The sequence below is a fragment of the Eschrichtius robustus genome, chromosome 2 (assembly GCF_028021215.1).
Source record: "Eschrichtius robustus isolate mEscRob2 chromosome 2, mEscRob2.pri, whole genome shotgun sequence".
Taxonomy (NCBI): Eukaryota; Metazoa; Chordata; class Mammalia; order Artiodactyla; family Eschrichtiidae; genus Eschrichtius; species Eschrichtius robustus.
Window position 1 is genome coordinate 14095366 of NC_090825.1, and position 26998 is coordinate 14122363.

Sequence of the window (26998 nt, forward strand, 5' to 3'; positions counted from 1 at the left end):
AGTCCCAAGAAGGTATCGCCACACTTCTGCTCACCTATTTCGTATTAAGTACCTAAGACGGTATTAAAGATATGATGGAGGGAGAGGAGGGGTACAATGAAATCGTAACAAGAGAATCTTAATCCCTTCAGCCAAAAATGCTGTGGGAAGCGGGGAAGCTGGCGGAGAGGCGAGGGGCCAGGTGACCTGGGGGTCCTTTCCTCACTGCTCCTGCCGTGGGGCCAGGGTAGCTCATGAGAGCCAGGCGGTTCTGGATGAAGCCACGGAGCTACCATCCCCGCCTCTGGACCCAACTTGAAGCCGATTCTGCGCCGCCCAGAGACCAGTTCATCACCGCAGGGCCCTGGGCTGAAGGGCCTGCAGAGCCAGGCTCCTGCCGACCACGCGTGGGGCTCAATGGGCCTTTGTCCTAAAAGACTCGGCTGCAGAGGACGACGCAGGCACCAGTGCTGCTTCAGCCACAGACCGGGAGCGCTGGGAGAGCACGGCCATGAGTCCTGCCTCTCCTTTTCTCCTCAGGCAGTAGAAACACTGTATTCAGAGCAACGTCCCCTGGTGAAAACCCGGACGGAAAGATTGGCCTGTGACAAATGCCCGCCCTACAGGCTGGAGCGTGAGAGGTGGTCTCGGGCAGAGAGGCACTGGGGAGAGGAAGGCGCTCAACATGGACCGGCTGATGGGTGAACAGACCCATGCTGTTCGGGTCGCGGGTCGGAGCTAAAGAGAGGGGACCGTTACTGACTGAGGCGCTTTTGTTTCACGCTCTTGTCTGACCCTTAGACAACCCTGTGGTATAAGGAGGATTTGCCATTTCACAGGATAAACAGGTTCGGATTATGTAGGAGGCTGAATAACGGCCCCCAAAGGTATTGGGTCTTAATCCCCGAAACCTGCAACATGTTACTTTACATGGAAAATGGGATTTACCAAACATGACAAAGTTATGGGCTATGAAATGGGGACACTGTCCTGGATTATCCAGGTGAGGCCCAAATGGAATCACAAGTGTCCTTGTAAGAGGAAGGCAGAGAGAGAGTTGACACAGGCAGAGAAGGAGGTGATGGGATCACAAAGGCACAGACTGGAGAGATGTCCCACAAGCCAAGGATACCAGGAACCGGCAGAAGCTGGGACGCTCCAGGAATCCGGGAGCGCGGCCCTGCCCGCGCCTTGATTTTGGCCCCGTGATACTGATTATGGACTGTAAGAGAAGACATTTCTGTTGTATTGAGGCACCAAGCTTGTGGTAGTTTGTCACTGCGGCCATAGGAAACCAATACGGTCTTTGACGGGGCCTCTCCACAGCTGAGAAATGGAGCCACCTAGCTCTAGAAGACTGGTATTCTTCCCACCCTACCACCCCAATTTTTTAAAGGACTGAATCTTTGCAGTGGAGAGCTTTCCTGCAACTTAATACGAAAGTTGCACGTTTGCAAGAACATCAAGCTGGTGAGGCAACGCAGGTAACGGTCCTCGTGAGAGTGAGAAAAGGACAGTCACAAAGTCTTTCCACTTCCTCCTTGCCCCCCCCCCCCACCATTTGTCCGTTCCTTATAACTTGTGCCCAGACTGGGACCAAATTTGTACACCACTGAAAACATCGAGATGCTCAGCTTGCTTTGTGAGGTCCCTTGCCCTACTGAGCTAGAATGACTGCAGGTAAAATAGGTTAAGTGGCTATTTCTTCTAAGATTCCTCTGAGGGAGCTCCTAGAGGGTGAAAATGTTACCAAACCTATTTGAGAGAAACAGGTTCTCCTCCTCCATCAGTTATGAATCAAGGCAGAAACACAGGTATCGCCATGCATTGATCTCACCAACCCCAGCACAAAGCCCTACAGCTCGGGGATGTCCCACCTCTAGGCAGAATTAATACGTCTGAAGTAAACAGAAAGTATCAGGCCAGGTGCCTGTTAGGGTTAGAAGGTAGAGAGTTAGGTGTCTGTTCTCTGAAACAGAAAAGAGGCGGGTGGGGAGGAGAAGAGGGAGAGAAGGAAGAATGTGTACAAGAATATAAACTAAATCTACAGATTCAAGAAAAGCAATAGCTGGACAAAACCGATCTGTTCACCTTCCCAGAACAGCGAATGAAGGAATCACCTTCAAACCTTGAAACACACCCATGTAAAACAATCTTTCTAAATGGTTTACACATGAGTTAGTTTAAGAACCATAAAGACTTAAAATATAAACCAGATTTAAAGCGCACCACAGAACACTATGATGGTACATCCGTAACAGCCTATACCCCTGGTCCCAGGGTCAGTGTTAGGGAGGAAAGAGTGCCTCCCACAAGCAGCTTCAGTATCCCCGCCAGGGCTAGGACCCTGGACAGTTCTTATGTGCCTCCACCTATATGGACCCCTACCAAAATCATCCCTCCATCTGGGGTTACATTTAGTGGAATCAACTGCTTCACTGTAACCCCCTCTTAGCTATTTTTGATCAAATCAATCTTATTTCACTTAATTTCATGGGGCTCAATTATTCCAAGCAGGGATTTTTGTCTATCTACAAAAACTAGCTCAAACCCTGGTAGAAAGAAGCTCCTCCAAGTATGGAAAAGCTTGACTCGGATGTATGATATAGTTAAATTACTCAGAAAACCTTAAGCAAATTTTTTAAATAATTCAAGTTCTCACCTGAATTTTTTGAAAAATTTGGTGTTTAAAATGAATTTATTTGTCAATTCATTTTTAGAAATGTATTTAACCGTTACTTAATTGTTTTTAAGCCCTGAACTTATTGTTTTTCTCCACAGAGGCAGAGAAAACATTTATATAAACTAGCCCATTTTCCAATGGCCCAGTTTCATCATGTGGGATGTAATAAATATTTAACTGATATCCTCACTGCAGCCTACTTGAATACCAAAATGGTATTTTAAATAACAGCACTTAGAGCCAAAAGAGAAACCAACACACACAAACCTTTTGCCCAGCAGCAGTAGCTATGACTACGGACAACATCACTTAAATAAATAATAAATAGTAAATAAATTTAATAAATTTAAAAATAATATTTAACAAACATTCAAAATAGAAAGGTCAGTGCCTATATAATCTGTTATTTTGCTCCATTTCAAAGACCGCTCAGTTAATTTGCCCATACAAAGGTCAGACATTCAGGGTCTAGAAAATTAAATACCATAAAAATGAATGCTGAGGGGCTTCCCTGGTGGCGCAGTGGTTGAGAATCTGCCTGCCAATGCAGGAGACACGGGTTCGAGCCCTGGTCTGGGAAGATCCCACATGCCACGGAGCAACTGGGCCCGTGAGCCACAATTACTGCGCCTGCACGTCTGGAGCCTGTGCTCCGCAACAAGAGAGGCCGCGATAGTGAGAGGCCCGTGCACCGCGATGAAGAGTGGCCCCCGCTCGCCACAACCAGAGAAAGCCCTCGCACAGAAACGAAGACCCAACACAGCCAAAAATAAATTAATTAATTAATTTAAAAAAAAAAAAAAAGCCTTCCACAAACCCTTTAAAAAAAAAAAAAAAGAATGCTGAGTTTTCTTACCTCTTGTTCTAGACAAAACCATATCCTTTATTATTTGCATAATAACACGTCCAAGGATCATGACGGAGATCAGGTGATACACTCTCCACGGAGTCAGTGCAAGGAACCTATCGCAGCAAAAACAGACAAATCATTATTTCAACTTGAGGATCGTACCTTTTTTCAAAAATTAGGTTTACTTTCTGCCACAGAAACAAAAAATACATTCAATAATGATTTCACGTGTCAAAAGCACCCTCAATGTGACTACATGAAAGTTACTTAATAGGCATCAAAGTCACGGAAATAAAAGCACTGGAGCCATGTGTACTTTTGTGCCAGGCTTTCCGCTCTAACCTCCAACCTGGGCAGAAGATTTGCTATTTTGGGTATGGCCCAAATATCACTCTGCTAAAAGACGGAATAGAACTGACCTGGAGAAGAATCATGATGGGCTAAAATTAAAAAGGCAGAGCAGCAGGGTTCTTTCACGCACAAGAGAAGCTAGAGTAGATGCCCTTTGCTTACTGTCCTCTGTCTTACGGTTTTCTCTTATGCCACATCCATTTCTTTAACTCCTACCCCCCACCCCACCAATCTCTTAAAAATAGCAGTTATTAGGGATCCAATTTGCTAGCCCTTTCTAAGATCACTGCCCTTCTGTCTATCTGCCCACCTCCTCTCCAGAGGGAAACAAAGAATTCTTTATCATGAACAGCACACAAACCCTACAGTACTTTTTGTTTTGTTTTTGATTGGGTTTATAAAGGAATGGAATGGCAAGGAAGTCACAAGGAGCTTTGAGCCTTCACATAGAGGCTGAAGCCCATTCTACATAAGTTAGTTGGTTAAGCTACCAATTAATATTGACTTCAGTGCAATCATAACTCAGAAAAATCAATTTCACAGAAATGTCATTTAATACTAGTTGTAAGGCAGTGTGGGATGTATAAAGAAGCAAAGAACACATGAATACTGCCTTCTAGGAACTTACTTCCTCATCAGGGAGATGAACACAGGCTGCACTAACAAAGTCCAAGGCAATGAGTCTTGGTGCTAGAGCAAGACATGAGCAAACAGCAAAGAGAAGCAAAGGAGGAGAAATGATTAACTCCAAATCAGAGAAGATTTATAAAAAGTGGCATTGAACTTGGTCTGGGAGAATGGATGCAATTCAGAGGAAAATAGAAGCTGTTCCAATTGGAGGATACAACATGAGCAGAAGATGAGAGTCAGGCAAGGGTGAGGTGTGCCTGGGGCATGCAAGTGGTCTGGGATGGCCCCTGCAGAAGCAGAGGGATAAACAACAAGAGAGTTGGGAGACTGGCAGAGAGAAGAAATTGAGGTGCCAGGCTGGGGGCAGACTACGGCAAGCCCTGAAGGATATGTAGGGAGTTTAGTCGTCACTACTGACAATAGAGAGAAAGCCAAAGGTATAGAGTAGGTAAATGAAATGATGAGTGGTTTAGGAAAATGCCTGGGGGCAGCAGAGAGGATGAGGTGGAGTAGGGAGGAAGCACGGAGTCCAGGACGTCTACTAGAAGGTTATGCAATGTGCTTGGTGAGAAGCGGTCAACATGAGATGCTGGTGAAGTTGTGGGTAAAACCTCTCCCAGAATGTGGACAACCCAATTTCCATGTCTGGTTCTAATGTCACCTGTGTGTGTGACGTGGGCCAGAGTGGGTAGAATAGGTCAGTGCTTCTTTCATACTGGTCTGCAACTGCCAGCAGGTTGGCTGCCTGGAAAGCTTGTTAAAATACAGATTCCCAGACCCCAGGGTCCTCCCCTCCCAGATCCTCTGAAACAGGTGGTCTAATTACTAGCGTTTACATTCAATAAACATTTATTTATGGGGGCCTACATTGCGCCAGTCACTGTGCTACCAGAAAGGAATAAACGGTGAACAATATATGCAGAGGAAGGAGCAGACATAAAAGACAACCCACAGGGCTTCCCTGGTGGCGCAGTGATTGAGAGTCCGCCTGCCAATGCAGGGGACACGGGTTCGAGCCCTGGTCTGGGAGGATCCCACGTGCCGCGGAGCAACTGGGCCCGTGAGCCACAACTACTGAGCCTGCGCGTCCGGAGCCTGTGCTCCGCAACAAGAGAGGCCGCGGTAGTGAGAGGCCCGCGCGCCGCGATGAAGAGTGGCCCCCGCTCGCCGCAACTGGAGAAAGCCCTCGAGCGGAAACGAAGACCCAACACAGCCAAAAAAAAATAAAAATTAATTAATTAATTAAAAAAAAAAAAAGACAACCCATAATGCCAACACCCACATCTTTAGTAACAATAACTTGTTCTTCCGCTATGGGTCTAACACTTGCTCTATTTTTGAGCTCTTATGTTCGTTTTAACCGAAGGTGTTGTTTGGTATTTATTTTCTTTTTGGCTTACCTCCTCACTGTCAGTTTATGATTAATTATTGCGCTTGTCTGTGTGCCAGTCTCTCTGTTTTCCCCACCTCACACTGAAGTGGCAGTTTTCAAAATTTTTGATAGTGATCCACCATAAGAAATTCATTTACCTCTAAACACACAGAAATGAAACCAAAGTTTCAAAAATAATATTTATCCTTACAATGTGTGATGCCTTCTGATACTTCCCTTCAATTCCATTATATTTTTACATGCTGACTCTGGCTCACTAAAGTGACTCCACAAGCGAGTTGTAACTCACAGTGTGACTCACATTGCATGGGGGGGGGGGGGGGGGCGGGGCGGGGAATCTGCAACTGTCAGATTAGTATGTTTCATTAGAATGGCCTTCTTTGCAGAGTCAGGCAAAACCCTAGGAGAGAAAGTTCCCTCAAGTTTAAAGGTCTTTTGAGCTAGCCAGGAAGCCATTTAAGTATCTTTTAAAAACCAAAAAAATGCAAAACCAACTGAAGCAATGAAGGCCATTAGTTATTCTTTTAGTGGAAATTACAATCTTCCAGGAATAGAAAAATTAGGGAATGACAGGACTTTGACCCACCGCCCTGGCTGCCAGAAGCCCTCATTTAGAGGATGTTGCCATAGCAACTCCCAAGAGCACTGGGGATGCCCACCTCCCCACCCCCGTGTTCCCTGGGCCAGGGTATAGTTGGCATCTTGCCCAAGGGTCTCACTGGTCATTAAGAATCCTCAGCCAGATGAGAAAGCAAACCCAACAACTACTTGGGATGGAAGTGCCATACCGGTATGGGATTGCATGTCTCCTTGGTAGATGAGCGTCTTTGCAGCCCAAGAATTAAGCATAGACATGTTTGAGAAACTAAGTTCTAATAGTAATAATTTGTACTTAGAAAAACCTGCACGTATTTGGTATTTTAATTATTTTTACTGCCTACGATAATTCGTCTCATGGTTCCAATTTAAAATATGTAGTATAATTTAGAGTTGTGATTTGAAATTAAAATCTTAGGAACACCTATGAGTTTATTTATTTTACAGGAACTGCCTAATATTGGGAGATCTTGGTTGTTAGACGAAGTCATTTTTTTAAAAACCTCTATTTTGGTAACTTTCAAATATATACAAAAAGAGAGACCAAAGTATAATAAACCCAGCCTCAACAATTCTCCATTCATGGCCAATGTTGTTTCTTCTATATTCCCACCCACCAAGCTCCCCTCACCACATACACACCCAAATTATTTGAAGCAAATATCAAGCATCATATAATTTAACTTGTAACTGTTGTCATTTATCTTCAAAAACAAAAAAGCACTTTTTGGGGCTTCTCTGGTGGCGCAGTGGTTGAGAATCTGCCTGCCAATGCAGGGGACACGGGTTCGTGCCCTGGTCTGGGAAGATCCCACATGCCACGGAGCAACTAGGCCCGTGAGCCACAATTACTGAGCCTGCGCGTCTGGAGCCTGTGCTCCGCAACAAGAGAGGCCGCGATAGTGAGAGGCCCGTGCACCGCGATGAAGAGTGGCCCCCGCTTGCCGCAACTGGGGAAAGCCCTCGCAAAGAAACGAAGACCCAACACAGCCAAAAATAAATAAATAAATAAATAAATTTATTTATTTAAAAAAAGCACTTTTTAACCTAACAACAATACCACTATCACACCTAATAAAATTGCTTTAATTTCTTAATGTCATCAGATACCTGTCAGCATTCACATCTTCCCAGTCATCTTTTCCACACATGTACACACGCCACACACACACAGAGTAAAAGACTGAAACAGAATCTGAAAAAGTCATACATTGAAATGGATAGACGTGAGTTTTAAGTTTCCTGTAATTTATAGGTCTCCTGCCCGCCCATCTCTCTATCTCTCTTTCTCTTTCTCTTTTATTTATTTATTTTTTTTGCTTAAAATTTCTGTGGAAGAAACAGACTCATTTTGTCCAGTAAAGCTTTCCAGAGTCTGAGAATCACTCCTTGTATCCTTGTGGTTTAGTTTAACATTTTCCTTTACCCCTTCTGCAGACTGTAAAAGTTGGCAGTTGCATCTAGAGTCTTGACCAGATTTAGGTTCAATTTTTTCTCCTATAGAGCTACATGATAGGTGGAGGTGTGTGCTCCCATCAGGAGGCACATACTGTCTGGTGTCTCTGTTTTTGTGACATTAGCAGCCATTCGCGATGACTGCCTGGCATTAATTCCTCAGGGACTACCCAGGGGTAGGAGCCCTTCATTCTTGCTACGGGTATTAGCTGGGTCACATCTATAAAGAGAAACTCCCCTTCATCAACGTGTGATGACCGGAAGAGACGGATCTCATGGGAAAGGCAGGATCAACGCTTGATTCTTTCTCTTTATTTACCAGCCTTCAAGATAACGAGACAGTTCCTTAGTATCCTCTAAAGGCAACACAGTTGGTTTGGGTCATTACTTTTTTTTTAGTGTTACTGTGCATGATGTGCGCCAGCCCGCTGCAGTCTCATCCCTACTGACCGTCAAGTGGCCCATCTTGGCTGGTGGAAGCTTAATCAGGTTGGTTCCTGAGTCTCTTAGCAGAACCTTAGTAACCTCTGATAATAAAATACTTTAAGGGGACAGGGAAAATATAAAATTTACAAATGCTGTTTAAAATGTTGAAAGGAGTACAGTGAAACTTTTTAATAAAACCAGTCATTCACCAAAGACTCTCTTGAAAATGCTTGCTAAAGTCTGATCGATTTATAAACAAAACAGTAAGTTATGTTAGCTAAAATTGAAAGCTCGAAGAAAAACAAGGGTTTCAACCTTACTTAATCCAAATTTATTTTTTAAAAGGTAGTTGAACAGAATTGTTTCAAACCACTCTTTTTTTTTATATGAAAGCTGTCTCATAGGACATCAAAAAAAACAATCCCTGTCTGCGGGCCGTAAGCAATTCTGATGCTGGTGCACTGCGGCGCCACTCAGAGGAAGACTACACTTTCATCCAACCCGTGATTCCCTCAGTGAGAATCACCCACCTCTACTGAAATACATCTCGTATCGGGGAGCTCAGCATGTCTCCGGCATCCAGCTTCCTACTGTATCCTTTTATTACTGGGGGAAGGGGAAATTCCCTTTTCATTCCATAACCAGTGATTATGAGACACTGGGCTAGCTGCAGGGACACACTGATGACTAAATCCCTGCGAAGCCGGGAAGCAGACAAGTAAACAACTATGTTTAACCCAAGTATCAGTACTTTCCAAAAGGGTGTGGGAGCAGGAAAGAGGGCCGATAACTGCATAAGGAAGGCAGAGTGAGCTCTCGAGAGAAGGTGGGTGTTTAAGCTTTGACTCCCTAGAGCAGTCAGACTTTGCCAGGTGGAAAGCGCCAGAGGCATTCCAGGTCGGGAACAGGGTAAGCGCAGGGAACAGCCAAGAGTGCAAGAGGCTAAAACAGAGGAGTGAGAACGTGCCCTTAACGCTGGCTCCCCTTGACCCAGCGGCGCTAGTTCTGCCCTCCAGAACCACACCGCAGTGAATAAAACCGCTGATGTCTAGTGAGTGCGAGCACGGTTCCAGACATCATTTAATGTATTCCCTCATTTAATCCTTATAACAACCCCATGGGGAAGGTACTCCAATTTGCAGGTGAGCAGGGAGGGGTTAAGAAACTTGCCCAAGGCCCCAAGATCAGGGGAGGCGGGGCCAGGATCCAGACAGGATCCAGGAATCCAGACGGCTTGGCTCTAAGCCAGCTCTCTCACCACTCCGCTAAATACCTCCCAGACACAAGCTCCTGCCTCTTCCACCTCCTGTTATCACATGAAAATAGCTGGAAGGGCTGTCACCAATTTTCAAGAGTATGTCTGCTCAGGGTGTGATGAACTGACTGAAGAGATGCCAGGAGCGCTCCTCGAAGACACCAGCCACCACCACCAAGACTGCAGAAAGCGAGGATTATGCTCACACCTCTTTAGGACAAACATCCCTGGTCCCTTCACCTCTTCCCCAGGCGTCCCATCCCTCCTCTGGCCAGGCTCCAGGTGTGACTCTTTTCAGACCAAATGCTCCCACTGGGCATCTGGTCCCTACAGAGTGGGGGGACCAGGACGGGCCTTAAAGCCATTTGTTCTGGATTCCATAGCTCTACTTATACGGTTGTTGTTGTTGTTTTTTAATCAATAGGCTGTATTTTTTAGAGCCGTTTTAGGTTTACAGAAAAATTGAGTAGATTGTGCAGAGACTTCCCATGTATCTCCTCCCCCATCCTCCCATCCCACCTACAGTGTCTCCTAGTACTAACACCTTGCTTCAGTGTTATAACATCTTACATCTGTTATAACTGATGAACCGATGTTGATACGTTATTAACCAAGTCCATAGATCACAATAGGGCTCACTCTTTGTGTCATACGTTCTAGGGGTTTTGACAAATGCATAATGTCACGTATCCATCATTATAGTATCATACAGAGTATTTTCACCGCCCTAAAAATCTCTGTGCTCCACATATTCATGCCTCCCTCTCTCCCCATAAACTCTGGTGACCACTGATCATTTTACCGTATCTACTAGTTTGCCTTTTCCAGAATGTCATTTAGTTGGAATCATACAGTATGTAGCCTTTTCAGACTGGCTCCTTTCATTTGGTATTTACTTAAGTTCCTCTGTCTTTTCATGGTTTGATAGCTCATTTCTTTTTATTATCAAATAATATCCCATCATATGATGTACCACCATTTATCCATTCACCTCGTGAAGGACATCTTGGTTGCTTCCAATTTTGGGCAATTATAAATAAAACTGCTCTAAAAATGTGTGTGCAGGATTTTGTGCGGTCATTAAGTTTTCAACTGATTAACTCATTTGGGCGCAGCCTTTTTTTTTTTTTTTTTTTTTTTAACAGTATGCTCTATCAGCATACTGGCTTATTTTGAATTTACAGGCAGCTAAAACCCTCAAGGATTCTATTTTTCTGATGCAACTTTTGAATCTCAGTATGTCCTATTACATTGGTTCTTGTTTGACATGGTCCGTCATTCAAACCTACAGCCCTTAATGGTGGCATCAATCACATTTGTTCTCCTGTCCGGCATCATGACACCCACACACGTGAGATCTGCGTGTCATCTGTCCTCGTCCACACTGCTGGAGGTGGATGGAGATCAATCAGTACTGGAGCCCTGTGACTCCCACAGTGACCTAGTTTATGAATCAGCACTTTATGAATATGACAGGCCATCCAGCTTGCCGCTACATTCCATCCATGTTACTCCATCCTGCCCATAAAGACATAATAAGAGATTTTCTTAAACACCTTGTTGAAACCTGCTGCGTTCCTAAGCTCTGAGTGCCTGTAAGTGCTGATCTGCTTGGCTGATGCTGAGAATTACTCTGAAGTATAGAACAGCTCTCAGGAGAAGAACCAAACGCCATTAGGACCTGCCCATGCACATCCCATGGCACAGCCTGATCCAAGCCCCAGGGTGACCTTGCCGATCTGCCGTTCACAGAATTCACAGAAACACGTGGTGACCCCCTCACCCACGGGGGGAATTTTGAAGCAAATATGGCTGCACACAGGTAGCCAGAGGATTCCTGAATGCTGCAGAACGATTATTCAGAGACGGGTTGTGGTCACATTGCACGATGCCCATGAGGTCATGGGAAGCAGAATGATAAAAGTACAGACTTTGAAGAGGGGCGGCTGTGGACAGGCATCTTTCTCACTCAGGGGCGCTACGTAATTTTCCAGGTCCGGTGCAAGGTGAAAATGCAGAGACCTCACTGGGGATGGAGAAGTCAACCTCCCCTCCCCACCAGACTGCAGGCCCAACCCACAACAAACAGGCGTTCCCCCCAGTATTGCAGCCTCGACTCCAGGGCGTGTTTGGGACCTGGGTCCAGGCGGGGTGAGGCCCCTGCCAGCTCGTCACTGTGCTCACCGAGGCGCTGCTGGCCGGGGCGAAGATGGTGATCTGTGCCTGAGGAGGACCCTTCTCACACCTGTGCTCAGGCCCCAGCGAGGGGCGGGCGGTCACAGTGGAACACAAGCCTCCCCCTACCGATGCCACCTGGCCACGGCCCTGGGCGGAGGACCCAGGGCAGTCATGCGGGGTGGGGTGGAGAGGGGGAGGGTGGGCAGGGCTGGCGCCCAGTGGCTGGGAGGAGGCAGCCAGAACCCCATCCCGGGGAGGAGGTCCCACACGTGAGCTGAGGCCCCACGCTCCCAGCATGTGCTCCATCGTCCTGTTGAACTTCACTGACAAAACACGTATCCAACGATGGAAGTACTAAGAATTACAAGATGGCGGCCTCAGAGCATTAATCCCCACGTGCAGGGCCTTCTGAACACCAGGCTCTGTGCGACGGCACAGCTCACACGTCCATTCAGCCAGCCCTATAAAGGCTTTTTTCCTCCTTAAAATCACTTTTAGTTCAACAAAAAGGCCACGGACACTGGCCTTTCCCCAAATTAGACTAGGGACCTGTGACTGCATCAACAGATCCTAGAAGTGAGACCATTAAGAAGCACTACCAACTCCTAAGTTTCCAGCTTTTGTAAATATCTTTCTGCAGCTGGATGGGCTTTTTATAACCAATTAAATTAAAATACCATTTTAAATTAAAATATCATTTCTGTTTACTAAGACAGTTACATGTACTTCTTTTAGCTGACATAACATTTATCTGACAAGGGGTAATCAAGACTTTGGAAACCAAGACAGGTGAACATTATATAGGACAACTATAATATACATATACATATCATGGTAGGTAAACATTACATATGATAATTATATGCTATATATACATATATAAAATTATATACAAGTTTCATACATATATAAAACCATATGTATATAAGAATACCCATCTGTCCTATAAATACATACTGTATGATTTAGCTGCTATTGGGAAGATAAAGTTCTGCAACTCACTATGTGCACTTTCTTTTAGCAAGTTGTGTCCAACTCTATATCCCAGTGGGATGACTGCTTTAAAAAATACCACACTGGGACTTCCCCGGTGGCACAGTGGTTAAAGAATCCATCTGCCAATGCAGGGGACATGGGTTCGATTCCTGGTCCGGGAAGATCCCACATGCCGTGGAGCAACTAAGCCCATGCGCCACGACTACTGAGCCCACGTGCTGCAACTACTGAAGTTTGCTCGCCTAGAGCCCGTGATCCACAACAAGAGAAGCCACCGCAATGAGAAGCCCACACACGGCAACGAAGAGTAGCCCCCGCTCACCACAACTGGAGAAAGCCTGCACACAGCAACAAAGACCCAGCGCGGCCAAAAAAAAAAAAAAAACACCACGTTACCCAGCTGACTCCTGTTTAGCTTGTGACAATTACAGTCCATGGATGATTTCTAGCCATGCTTGTAGAGCATCATTTCTGATTCATTTTTATATTGGATACATTTGTCTATTTGCTTTTTTCTTCCTGTTGTTTCTTTCTTCTACACTTTCTTCTCTCGTTCTCTGGTTCGGTTACATCATTTTGAATTTTAATCTAGTTTTCAAGTCACCAACAGCCAGAGCCCACTTGGTATTGTTGGGATGGTTTATGCCACTAGTCTCTACTCTGCTACCTGGGCCAGCTAAGAAATAAGACCCAACCGTATGCTCAGAGCCGAGGGAGGGTATAAGGAAAACAGGTAGGGATCCAGAGAAAACCTAAACAACTGTAAGGGTAAACCCTCTACTAATTGTAATAGAAAAAAAAAAATAGAGGAGACTGGGGAACCCCCAAATGATGTCCATTTTGGAATGGGCTGTGATTTTAAGCAGAAAATTTTCCTATCAAATAATGGGCTTTGGGGGCTTCCCTGGTGGCGCAGTGGTTGGGAGTCCGCCTGCCAATGCAGGGGACACGGGTTCAAGCCCTGGTCCGGGAGGATCCCACACGCTGCGGAGCACCTAGGTCCGTGTGCCGCAACTGCTGAGCCTGCACTCTAGAGCCCGCGAGCCACAACTACTGAAGCCCGCACGCCCAGAGCCTGTGCTTGGCAACAAGAGAAGCCACTGCAACGAGAAGCCCGCGCACTGCAACGGAGAGTAGCCCCCGCTCGCCACAACGAGAGAAAAGCCCGTGCGCAGCAACGAAGACCCAATGCAGCCAAAAACAATAAGTAAATAAAATAAAATAATTTAAAAAAAATTATGGGCTTTGACTAGTATCAAACCAGTCTGCATTCGCTGCCCATAAGCCACGGACAGGAGAGCTAGACACTCACTCCACGAAGATGCTCAACAAGGAAAATGACAGGCTGGGAACTAAATTACACTCAGGTCGCCCATCGTCTCAGCTTTCTGTGCGCGAATCATTCAAGGCCACAGCTTTTCCTTGTCCCTTTACTGGTTTCAGGATGCCAGATGTGCGTGGGGTTCGGAATTGGAGGAAGGAACAGCAGGGAGGCCAGAGCCCCGGGATGGGCTATGTGGACAATTTACATGATGGAAAAGGAGATGAAAGCACTAGAGCGATCTTCTGTGGACCTCCGCTCCGCGGCTAACTACAAATCTCTAAAAAACCTTTTTTTGACTGGTTGTGTATCTGTTTGATACACAAGAAAAGCCTAACTAACTCTTCCATTACTTCATGATAAGTTTTGCAAGGCCAAATTAAATGGCTCGACAGGATAAATTTCTTGTAAAAGCAAAGAAAGGGATAGCTCACAAAAACAAACAGAACAACTTCTTTGGTAAGGGATGAAAAGGACATCCCATGGGATATTTAGCTCATCCCATGTGTAAAAACCCAACCCTCATTTCTGGGTAAAGCATAACCCACTTTGTACTATGAAATGAAGGCTGTCAACAGCTAAAATACACATTTTTGTCTTCAGAGAAAGGAAGTCTATGCACAAAAGCACTGGAACCCTCCACAGTTCTCATGCAGGAATTAATCTGTAGTGTTTGCTCTGTAGCTCTTTCAAAAGAGAGATCTAAAAAGGAGGTTTAGTTCTCCTTTACTGAAATATATAGAACCACAGACTTTGCCTAGATAGAGTCCTTCGTGTACATTGGCTTTATTTAATATTACGGTGGCTCTAATCATAAAAGAAGGACCTCATATGATTTATCCAACATTGTTCAAAGTCCAGATCACATTTTTCTGGAAAATAATTCTGTCATCTTCTCAAGTGTTAGGCATGCTGGCAGCCATCTTCCTTAATATCGCAAAATTCTGAATCTTCACTGAAGTTGGCTTCAATTTTTCCTGGTCTTTTATCCAGATCCTGCAAAAATACTGTCTGAAGATGCGATGTGAAACTAAACTATACACCACTAAGGGGGAAAAGAAGCTGGCAAATAAGCTATGACCCTCTGAACTGTAAAATGCATCCCAATTTCAAACTTGTTTAAACATGAAGGTATGTCAAGGAGAAGGGGGATATATTTCTTAGGAATCAACAAAATATACGATTTTAAATAATTGAGAAAGAAGAGGGCAATCATGCGATGGAGCAAGATAATGACTCGATTCATTGCAAATCAGAGACTAAGTTAAACTCGGAAGTGTTTCTTTTGTTTCACCAGAGAAGTACTTCTTTAGTTGTGATGACCAGAAAAGTGAATTAGAAGCAAGAGAGGTGAGAAGTATGAAGAAAAATAAAGAGGCGAGCTTCTTTACAGAGGGAGGTGAGAAATTCTGGAAGCCACCCATAGGCAGGGACCAGAAAGGGTCCGAGTCAGGCTGGCTCCAGTAGAAACCGGTGGTGATAATCCAGTGAATTCAGGGAACGTGCCCAGCTGAGCAAGGCATGGTGGACAAACCACAAGACAGTGGGGAGGAGCAGCGGGGAGTTTGCGTACTTGAGCCCAGAGAGTGGGAGGAGCCAAGGGCGCAGCAGGAGTGGAACCAAGTCCATCTGAGGTCAAGGCAAGGCGAAATCAGGCTTGCTTTACCCCAGCTCTGCAATGGAATTAAGAGAAAAGCCACAGGCAAATCAAGTCAGGAGCACCGGGCCATGCGGTGGGCTCTTTAGCGCCACCTATTGTATACTGTCTGCCCATCCACCTTGCCTCACGCCTGTCCCAGGTGGTCACTGCAGCTCAGTAGAAGCTGACTTCCAAGCAGGGTTGGGTGAGTCAACCTCTGCTGCCCCTTCCGGCTGAGTTACCAGTAAGTTAAATACTAACTGCAAGATTCCGTCACAGAAAGGCGCTAGAAGAAGAAAGAAGAGATCTGATCAAAGTCATGCATTGCAGTGGAGCACAGGAGGATAAGAGGGACGAAGGCGGGGTGGCGGTGTACAGAAGAGGGACAGTGAAACCCAGACGCACAGAGGGGGGAGAAAGAAATAAATACGAGGTCAAGCAGCTGTTGTCACGGCAGCCCGGTTGGTTTACATGGGTTTGTATGCAAATGGCAATGAGATAGATACTGTGTGTCTGCTCAGTGGCACCTGCAGAGTTTGAGTTTTGGCCCCAATCACACAGCTGGTGAGAAACACCTCCATCCTCCTCTCTACGCCTCAGTGTTTTCATCTGTAAAGTGGACACTGGCTAGATAAGTCCTTCCCCCAACTGACTGACCATCACATTACTCAGGACACTTTTTCAAAATACAGATTCCTGGGCTCCATTCTGGACCTGGGAGAGAAGAATCCTTGGGGTGAGGCACAGGAACCTACGTGTTAATAGCTAGGTTTGCAAACACTGAGCTGCAATGATCTCCCCAGGCATTTCCCATCCAAACATTCTCTGAGTCCATGAACCATAAACCTAGAAGCAATACCTCACAACTGATCCAAATCCAAGCTGAACTTGGGGCCTCTTCCTTCATAAATAAATAAATGCATACACTGGGTACAAGACACATTGGCAAGGGTTAAAGAGGCTTCTAAGAAGACCAGCTCTTGGGTAGGGGGTAGGGGGGCCAGACATACAGTAATGAGTTCCATGAACCATTATGGGCATGCCTGAGAAAGAGAGAAGCTGAGAGGTAATGAGGATTTACCATTTGCTAGATATTTTCACATCTTCATCTCATTTTTGTTGAAGTATAATTGATTTACAACATTGTTAGTTTCAGGTGTTAATTTCAGGTGTACAGCAAAATGATTCAGTTACATATTTTTTTTTCAGATTATTTTCCACTATAGGTTATTAAAAGATACTGAATATAGTTCCCTGTGTTATACAGTAAATCCTTCTTGCTTATCTGTCTTGTGTATAGTAGTCTGTACCTGTTAATTCCATACTCTTAATTTATCCCTCCATCCCATTTCCTTTCCCCTTTGATAACCATAAGTTTGTTTTCTACATCTTCATCTCATTTAATGCTCCTGCACAACCCGATGAAGTTAATATGTGGAAATTATACACTCATAAATAGACTAGGTTAGAGCAATTTGTCTAAAACCGTCCAGCCTATAATTGAAAGAGCTGGGTCTTCTTGACTCCAAGTCCACTTCCCTATTTACGCACCACTTATGGAGTCCCTTGGCATCCCACTTTAACCAATCTAAAGCACCAGAATGTTCTAGATAGCAGGGTTGAAAGGGCAATTGTCATATGGGCGCCTGCCTTTTAAATGCCCGTTCAGTTGTGGTCAACCACTCATCAACGCACATCCACACTCCATTCAAGACCCCATTCCAATGCACCTGACCCTGTCCAGGGTCCGCCAAAAGGAATTCAGCCACTCTGCAGTTCCAAGACTGACAGCATTGCCACAGCTGTCGATGATCTTCTTGTTCCTCCAGCTCCTTCACTCCGAAAACCCAAGGATTCAAGCAGCTGGACTTCAGCCCCGGGGCTTCCATGCGGCCCCCACCCCACCTTGGTTCTGCCCTGTTGGTTGGCCTGGTCCTCCAGCCCATCCCTGCCCTGCTCCCTCTCCTCCCCCTCTTCATGGGAAGCCCGGCCAGGCCTCTGCCTCCCCAGCTCCAGCCAATCCCTTTCCAGGTGAATGAACCCCGATCACACTCTAATACACATTGTCCAAGATCACGGGCACACAGAGATGGGCCTCCTGGAAGATCCTAGGTCCCCTGTCAAGATCCTAGGCTTGGCAACAAGATTCACGCAGCCCAGACCCTCTCCCTCCCAGTCGGCGGCCACGATGTTCCAGAACTAGAACTAGGACTGAGGCTTTTACACCCCTTGAGCCAAGTGTCTGGACTGAACTGACCACCACAAGGTCCACTTCTACGTCAAGGTGAACGAGCCTGCAGCTGGCCCGGTCAGCCCCACAGAGCTGAGGACCATCCTGTCTCTCCTAAACTCCCTGCTAGAAAATGAGACATTCTCTCAGGCTGCCAAAGAGACCAAGGCTGAAACAGCTGAACAAACTATAAGAAACTGTGTAGATTAGAACAAACAGGTGACTTCAGATCAGAGAGACCACAGTATCCTGCTTGACACCTTGTCCGGCATACTTAGGATTGGACAGTAAGTTATACACTCACCCACTAGAGATCCGAACAAACACACAACGCAGAGAAGCAGCTATCTAATTTGTTTCAAATGTCCAAAACATCAAGACTGAGCACTGAGTTAGTAATTCTGCCACCCTGGGAGGGCCACTTATGGGAAGGCCAAGATCAAGTGTCCTTTATCAGTGTACCAAAGCCGTGCAGGTCAGCAGGGCTGACCCCGGGTCACCCCGTTTAGGAACACAGCCTCCCTAAGACACGGGCAAGCAGCCTCCCCACACGAACATTCCCTTACTAGCAGGAACACCATAGCCAGTAGCTGTCCCAGGAAAAACACCACCTACTTTTCTTATTTGATGCCAAAATGTTCCAAAAACCCCACATAACACCCAGAACGGGACGTGGACTCCTGTCGTCACAGTTTCCACAGATACATGCGGGGGGCAGAACAGTGATGACACACGTGGGCGTCTGTCACTACAAAAGGCAACACCAGGAACGGGTCAGTCAAAGCTGGAGATTACAATCCTACTTGGCGTGGCTGCCTGACCAACACAGGGTGGGAAATGTTTTCAAAACTTGAGTAAAAATAAGAAGGGTGTGTGCAGGTCCACTGGATGCCCTTCTAGTCGCTGGCACAGGACGGGGGACGTAGGCCATCACTCCCAGCGCACGGGGAGCCACGACCCTTGGAAACTCCACCTCCAAACCTGAGGCGCAGGAGAAAGCACAGCAAATATCTGGGCACCAGTATTCTGACTCAGGAAGGGCCCCATGGGCCCACATGCCAATGGCCACTGTCCAGCTGGACTGTGATTGGCAGTGCCACCTCAAGGCCCAAGACTTGCTGTGTCATCCCGGTCGGAAAACCCTTTCTGGTTCTTTCCTATGCGTCCAATCAAAAGAGAAAACAGAAGTGGAGACAGAAATACAGAGAGAGAGACAGATGCCTGTGCATCCGTGCACAAGGCATGAGAGAGGACCGGTAGCTGCCTCATGGACCCCGGTCCTCGAAATTCCCCAGACTGTGTTTCTGGAACATTCCAAACCAAGAGTAAACTTGGGATGAGAATGAATCTCCTTTGATGGCTGTCAATTCTTCAGGGTCCCCCGACTCCAAGCCCAGGACCTCCAGGACCCCTGGGAAGGTTTTGAGGAACAAACCAAGCAGAGCCTCTCCCACCCGCTCAGATGGAGGGCGTGTGAACACACGGGCGGGAGCGAGCTCCCCCTATAACGAAACCGCCCTGTCTGGTGGATTAGTGGAACCTGGCCCCGGAAGTGCAAGGCAACTCGCAAATCAGGCTTCCAGCACCTAAGAAGCTATTTTTATTTAAAGTAATATTTTAATGTCTTCTTTTACAATTTGTGGTTTTAAAACTAACTTTCAGTATATAGCACACGGAAGTAGTAATATAAAATTTAATGGAACATTTTTAAGTGGGAAACTGTGATTTGGAAAAAGAACCACAGGGCAAGGGCTCTGGCCCGAGTGAGTTCACAGCCGGGGTGCCACAGACGTGAGGCGGCTCGCTCCATAATCCTTATTGTTTTTGACAAATGAGGAAACTGAAGCTCAGAAAGATTAAGTCCTTTAACTGGGCTCATCTTGCTAGAAGCTAGCTCACCTCTAGTTCACCCCTCCTCCTTAGCCACACACACACACACACACACACACACACTAGCCTGCCTTCGTGAGCACTGATTTCTACTATATCTCAGTCCAAAAAGCAATTGAGAGAGCTTAAATGTCCACTGTAACACAGAATAAATACAAAACGATAAGGAAACTGGCAAAGAGAAAATAAAGAAAAGACGATTACTCAGGTTTAAGCTTAGCCCACAGGAATTCAAACCATGAGTTGAGATGCAAAATGACAGCCACAAGTTTGGTCCTGAGAAGACCTCTTTGGTGTAAGAACTTGATATTTCATCATTAGGAAAACCCTTTTTCACCCCAATAAAAGAAGGCAAACTAACAGAGTGAACATTTCCTTATCTTCTTAATATGAAAAGAATCAATCAATAAAACACAGCGAGTGTGTAAGTGAAGCAGTGAAGGTCACAGACGACCACCCCAAGCTCACTTTGAGAGCCCGGGAGCCGCAATAATGATCTGAACAACAATGCAACCCTGACTTGTTAAAAGTGAAGTCAGTCAGACAGAGAAAGACAAATATCATATGATATCACTTATATGTGGAATCTAAAAAAAAATGATACAAGTGGACTTATTTAGAAAACAGAAATAGAGTCACAGACAAAGAAAACAAACTTATGGTTACCAAAGGGGATGGGGGAGAGATAAATCAGGAGTTTGGGATAACACATATACGCTACTATATATAAAACAGAGAAACAACAAGGACCTACTGTATAGCACAGGGAACTATATTCAATATCTTATAATAACCTATAATGGAAAAGACTCTGAAAAAGAACAGATACATATACATGTATGTATGCATATGTGTATGTGTGTGTGTATATATATATAAAACTGAATCACTTTGCTGTACACCAGAAACTAACACAACATTGTAAATTAACTATACTTCAATTTTTAAAAAATCGTTAAAAAAAGTGAACCTGTTGGGATGTTTGTTTGTTTTTAATGCTTTTCACCGTTTGCCAAAAAAGGAGCAATAAAAGAGGAAGACGAGATAAATGGTGACTGAAAGTGTTACAGGAGGGAGTAAAGCCACCCCCTCCAACACCCGCAGTTTCCAAACTCCCGTGGCTGCGCTAGAAGCTGGGGGCATCACCAACAGGCCCGCCCTCCCGTGCACACCCGTGGGCGGCGGCAACAGCCCTACAGCTGTCTCTAATTAAACAAGGGAAACAAAGCCGTCCCTTAGCACGGTCCGAACCAACTTCTAGCAGAAAACACATGTCCTCCTGAGAATTCCACCTGAGAGTCCCAGGGCCAAATTAACTCTCCCAACATACAGACAACACCCGTGAAAAACAATGCCAGGAAGCAGAGTAAAAGCACACGTGATGAGCAAAGGCGACAGTTTCTCATTAAGCTCTCCAAGAGAGTGACTCAGCTTCTGTGTTTATAACATTTGGCGTTAAACACGAACAATGAAAGAAAACGCCTCGACGCAGCCACGAAGAGCAAGCACCAGGAGCCTGGCACCAAAGAGGATCCCCATTTCAATCATAAGCTGTTATTTCAATCAGACGAGCAGTGAATGCGAGGTGAAACTCTGCTTACAAATGACAGAGAGATGCCTTCGGTCAGTTCTTAACGTGTCTTTTTAGAATGACCCCAACCGTGCAGTCAGCTACATCAGAACTTCAAACCTGCTTTCCCCAAAAGGGATCGGCTATTCCGAACAAGGAGGACAGGAGTTCTTCGGCAAAAGGCGTTTCAAAAGCTTGGTAAAGGCACAAGGTCAAGACACTGCCTCGGGGTCACACTCAGTAGCAACACAACCCTGAGAACCTGTCTCCTTGGCCGACCGTGATCATATTTGTCATCCCATTGCTTCCCAGAAAAACGTCTTTTCCTTTCATGCACTCATCTTGATTCCCACCTGTATATCATTTGCTTGCTCACTTGTTTATCATTTGCTGACACCAAACTGTAAGCTCCATGAGGGGAGGACCCACTCTGTCCAGATCACCAGTGTCACCCCCGGATGAGGTCACTACCTGGCCAAAAGCAGGTGCTCAATAATGCGTTTCTGCATTGCGGCTCATTCCACGTTTGTTGAGTGGATGAGTCAATTAACGTAATTAAATAATCATGCGTGTAATTAACGTCATCGTTAATCATGAACTTCCTAAAGCACACTATCATAACAGTAGCAGCTTGCAAAAATGGGGGGAAGAATTGCATGAGGAGCGTGAAAATTTCTGCAGTTTTTGAAGACCTTTTGAGAAGCAACGGACAACATGATGGCCCTGGGACCTTGGCTTAGGCTAATTTGTATCTCTTTAAAGGGAAGTCAGTCTGGCTCTCCTAACCTGCCACCGTGCTGAATAAAGCCCTGTTGCGAGCTTTACTGTGATATCGATGTGACTGGTCAGGTCAAGGAGGATGGTGCCCTGGCCAACGCAGGCGCCCCCGTCACTGGAGCAGCCGTGCTTACGTGAAAGCCACACCATACACGATACATGTCTGGGCTTCTTTCTACACATCTGGGAGTTCTTCTAACTAGAAGCCAAAGATCATCACTGACATTCTAAGACAATATCCAACCACAGTTCTTTTGTTAACAGCCATGCTTTTGAATGCCACAGGCACGTGGCAAGCATGTCATGAATCGTGGGCTCATGAGCCTTAAGACATCCACCTTCTGCGCCAGGCAAACCCATACACAGCAGAGATTCCACGGGCAACATCAGAGCTAAAACGTTCAGTGATATTATTAAAAGTGAAACATTTTAATGGAAATTATCAATTTCCATGCTGATAAATGAAAGCTAGTATTCGCTCATACTAGTTAATTAAAAAACAGAAAAAGCAACTTTAAGATCATATTTTCCATTTCCACTAGATTATATTTTAAAATCTATTCTAAGGAACTTAGAACCTGAGGCAAAAGTGAAACTTTACTGTCAAGTATCTTTAAATATTTAGATTCATTTATAAGAAAAAGGTTAAATTTAACATATGTACCATTTTTTTTCATAAACTATGAAAATAAACTGGTTTAAGTCCCTTACTAAAGCTTTCTGATACTCTACATGACGTGACAATGCAAGCTGTTGTTCTGAATTTATCCCGAAGGTATTTGGAAGTTAAATTCATAAGGTATGCCAAGAAAATATATATTCATTCCTAAAAAGATGATTTAATAGATGAAGTAAGGTTTCCAAACTACAGTCAATACCCCCAAGATATGTCCATTCATGGAACAGGAACTCAGCTGCAAGAGGAATTTTATATAACGTCCCTTCCTCCAGCTTATGAGCCATTTCCTCCATATACAGAGATGGATTTGGATTTTATGCAATTCATGAGCAACCGAGCCCCAGGGCTAGAGACCACAAGGTTGCCTCCTGACTCCTGGTGAAATTCTCCTCGGGGGACCTGGGATGGGCAAGTCAGCAGCGGCTGCAGTCTTGCACACCACCGTCCCTAAACCCTGCTGTTTGAACGGATAGCTTTAGTCCTTGCTTTTATATTTTGTTGTTATTTCCCAGGAAAGCTTGAATTTTTTTAAACACTGAGTGCATGCAGTTTTTTTGTTTGTGATCGCCCCGTATTATGTGTACCAGCTACAGGAGAGCTGGAAGAGAAGAGATCAACAGCTCTTTTCAAGAGATTTTATTACAACAAAAAAGCCCTTAAGCTGGGTTTGATGACAAATATAGCTATTAAACGGACCGGGTCGATGTTCATTTCAATAGGTCTTGGTGGCGTCTGAGCAAACATAACTGTCCATTTGTAGTTCAGGAACATATAAAAATATTTCCTTTGAATAATAAATACATTTTCAAGTGACAAGAATTCTCCCTAGGAAAGGTCTCCCAGGATGGAGTTACCCTCATCATTTGAAAGAAGGTAGTACTCCGTCAGCTGGATGGTAAACATCTTGTTTTGAGTAGATGTGCAAGTCAAATGCAAGCCATGACTACTGAGAGCAGGAGGAAGTCTCCTTTTGTCAAAAGTGACTTTTACAAACTCTGGCTTCTGTGACAGCAGGTAAGAAGGGAGGGTGAAGTCTGGGGGGAATACCTGAAGCTCACAGCTAGGAGCTTTGGAGGGGCCTGGCGAGTCTTGGGGAGATCTGTCAATACACCAACTCCAGATGCTCAAAACCCCAGAGGTGTGGTTGGATCCACTCAGCAGAGTCTCCACATGGGCCTGTAAAATCATGTGGTGGGCAGTTCTGCCCTTGGGAACATCGTGATTCTACCTTCCTAAGTTTCCTCGTGCTCACGGCTTCCACACTTGGTGGCGTGCAGTTTTCAAAAAGGGTCGCATTGTCACCAGCTCATTGCAGGGCCTTGGGACTCAGTTTCTTCATCTATCAAATGAGGTGGTAAAACGGAAGCAAGGATTCCCTACCTTTTATTTCATCATACAGGTGCCTTCTTTTGCAAGGTTTTAGCTGCTAACAAAATAAACAGCACAGTTTACTAGGTCAGAGTGAGTGCAACTTTGTCATAGAAATAAGCCTCTTCCCCAGTTGTTTGAAATACCGAACGCAGGTCAGTACCTTCAAAGAACTGGGGAGCTCGGGGTCCTAGGTGATTCTAATAGATTCACGCTATGACTCCTGGGCTGAAATCTGCGACTCTGGATGTCCATTTCGTTCAGTGCTACACAGGTCAGCAAAACACACGCCCGGAAGTGCCAGCGTGGTTTTCTGGAAGCACACAAGCAGAAAGGGGCAGCAACGTAGCATTTGGCTCCAAACCAGACCTCGAATGTAAACAGTGACACTCTGGCTCAAGGTGGCCTGGTCTATGACAAGTTAGGACACTACGTGTTTTGAGCATTGTGCTAATGAGGTCAAGGTATGAATTCTCTCCGCCTTTTAGTTCAATTAGGCCCAGCCTATCCTAGGATCGCAAGTTCCCGCACAGCCGGGCCAGGTGCCAGGCTTGACGCCCACCCCCCGGGGCACGACTCAGCCAAGCCCGTGGGAGCCAGCTAGGGCAGCATCCCTGCACGATTCGGGGGGGGGGCGGGGAGGTGCCACTCAGGCTCTTTTCTGCGTGAGTAACCTTTGGAGGCACACAGAAGCCCTGTGTTCAGTTCCACCCATCTCGAGAATGGACCACCGAAGTCAGATGCAGCCTTTACATGGCAAGCAAACATTGGGTCCCGGAAGTAAGAAAGGCAAAAAGAAATGCTTTAAGCTTGCCCCGAAGATCTAAAGCACAAGCTCTAATAACACAGCAGTCAGACTGACTCCTTACCCAAATACCAGAAATCATAAACCAATAGCTGGACCAATTGCAGACCATCTATAAGAGATCAGGCGTTGGAAAGGTATCCATCTGCGAAAAGCAACGCTGGAAGCAAGCCAGAAGGGAGGGCAGTGCTTCAAAATTCTAATGGAAAAGTATTCCCCACCCAGAATTCTAAACCAAGCCAAACCAGCAATCAGCTGGAAGGGTGGGATAAAGATATTTTCTGCACGCAAGTTCTCAAAACATGCTAGAGGATGTACTCTCTCGATACCGAAGAGGCCACCAAGAAAGAGTCCAGTAACAGAGGACAGGCAGACGCAAAGCACTCAGAGCAAACACAAGAAAACCTTAAACCTTAAACCATCGTGAATCATCTCAAGGAGAAGACATGGGTGCTGCTGACCCCGTTCTCAGCAGGGGTCCAGTAACAGAGGCTCTCACACGGGAGAGGGGGAACGGGGTGACGACGCAGATGTCCTGCAGGGACAGCAGGCCCAGGGGACAATCAGACTAGATCAGAACAGGGGGAGAAGGACTCCAAGAAGGGTGGCTCCCAGGGAAAGAAAGAGAAAGAGAAACTGAGGTGTGGGTCTGATAGAGTTGACCTTTATCAAAAGGAGTTTTCCAGAAATGTTGGAGAGTTAGAAAGATCGAACAGAAAAAAATGCTAAGAGCCAACAGCAAAATAGAGTCGTACAAGAAAGGGACTGTAAACATGGACATCCTTCCCCACGAAAGCAACAGCCAGTCTCATCCGCCCTCAACCTCCTCAGTCTCAGGAGCTCCTCCTCCTCCTTCAAAGGGAAATCAGCTGCCATTGGCAGGTGACCCCTAGCCACCTGCCCTCCAGGTGTGCCCAGCTTTCCCCCTGGTCCTCAGGTGTCAGAGGAGGAGGTGTCCTTCTACGCCCAGCCCCCATGGGCTTCCCCAGAGCCCCCTGCTGTCCCTCCTCCCTTCCCCTGTCTCCACCCTTCCCTCTCCGTTCCTGCATCCTCACAGATGCCAGCACCTGTCAGAGGACCCACTGGGCATCAGCAGAGCAGGTGGAGAATGGCATGGGGGCGGGCTCAGGACTCTGCAGAAGGAGTGAATACTGTGAGGTAGGAGATTGGCTCCACGTTGAGGGGCTGCAACTGGTCTCCCACTGATACTTGGAGATAACGATACCAGCAGGAGCACTGGGCCCTGATCACGTGAAAGCACAAGTGAGATGACGGGCCGGAGACCACCCGGAAAACTGCCCCCATATAAGCAACCTAAGCCACCCCTATTGCACGCAACTCGCTCCAAGTTTGCCTGTGTGTTCTTCCACATGTACTTTGCTTCTAATAAACACTGTCTCTATTTCACAGTCTTGGTCCCTTTGCTGAATTCCTTCCTCAAAGACAAGGACCAAGGTCCTTCTTTCACAGCTGGAATCAACAGAAACAGCTAACAACAGAATGCTTCTGACATTCAAAATCAGCTATCTTGGTAGGCATGAAAGCCAGGCACTGGGGAGAGAACGGATTTCCTAAACTGTCTGAACTCCCATTGGCCAAGTCAGGATCTGGCCTGAGGACCAAATCCCAGAGGGGCCCTGGAGGGCAGGGTAGGGAGTTCTGTCCTCCACAGAGACTGAGCCACGATGCTGCAGCAGGAGGAGGTGGTGAGGGGCTGGGAGGAAGGGAGGGTCCCCCTTCTGCTGTGACTGGGAAGGCCAGGCCCTCATGCCGGCCAGGAAGGGGCACTTGCCGATGGAACCCTAGCGGACCTGGCTGCAACCTCACCTGGCTCCCGGCGAACCCCACTCTCTGGGACTCGCCGCGCCCTGACCCTCCTGCCAAAGATGCTCCTTCATCACCGCCTTGCTGAGGTCGGTTTCCTCA

At 46.1% G+C, this 26998-nt stretch overlaps 1 protein-coding gene across 1 annotated transcript in view; it reads right to left on the reverse strand.

Moving 5' to 3' along the window:
* The window catches only part of RETREG1 (reticulophagy regulator 1), a 125734-nt gene that overhangs the window by 88772 nt on the left and 9964 nt on the right, over positions 1-26998 (reverse strand). Inside the window, exon 2 of the mRNA XM_068535169.1 lies at positions 3519-3625. Within this exon, the coding sequence (XP_068391270.1) occupies positions 3519-3625 (107 nt within the window). The remainder of the gene's footprint in view (positions 1-3518; positions 3626-26998) is intronic.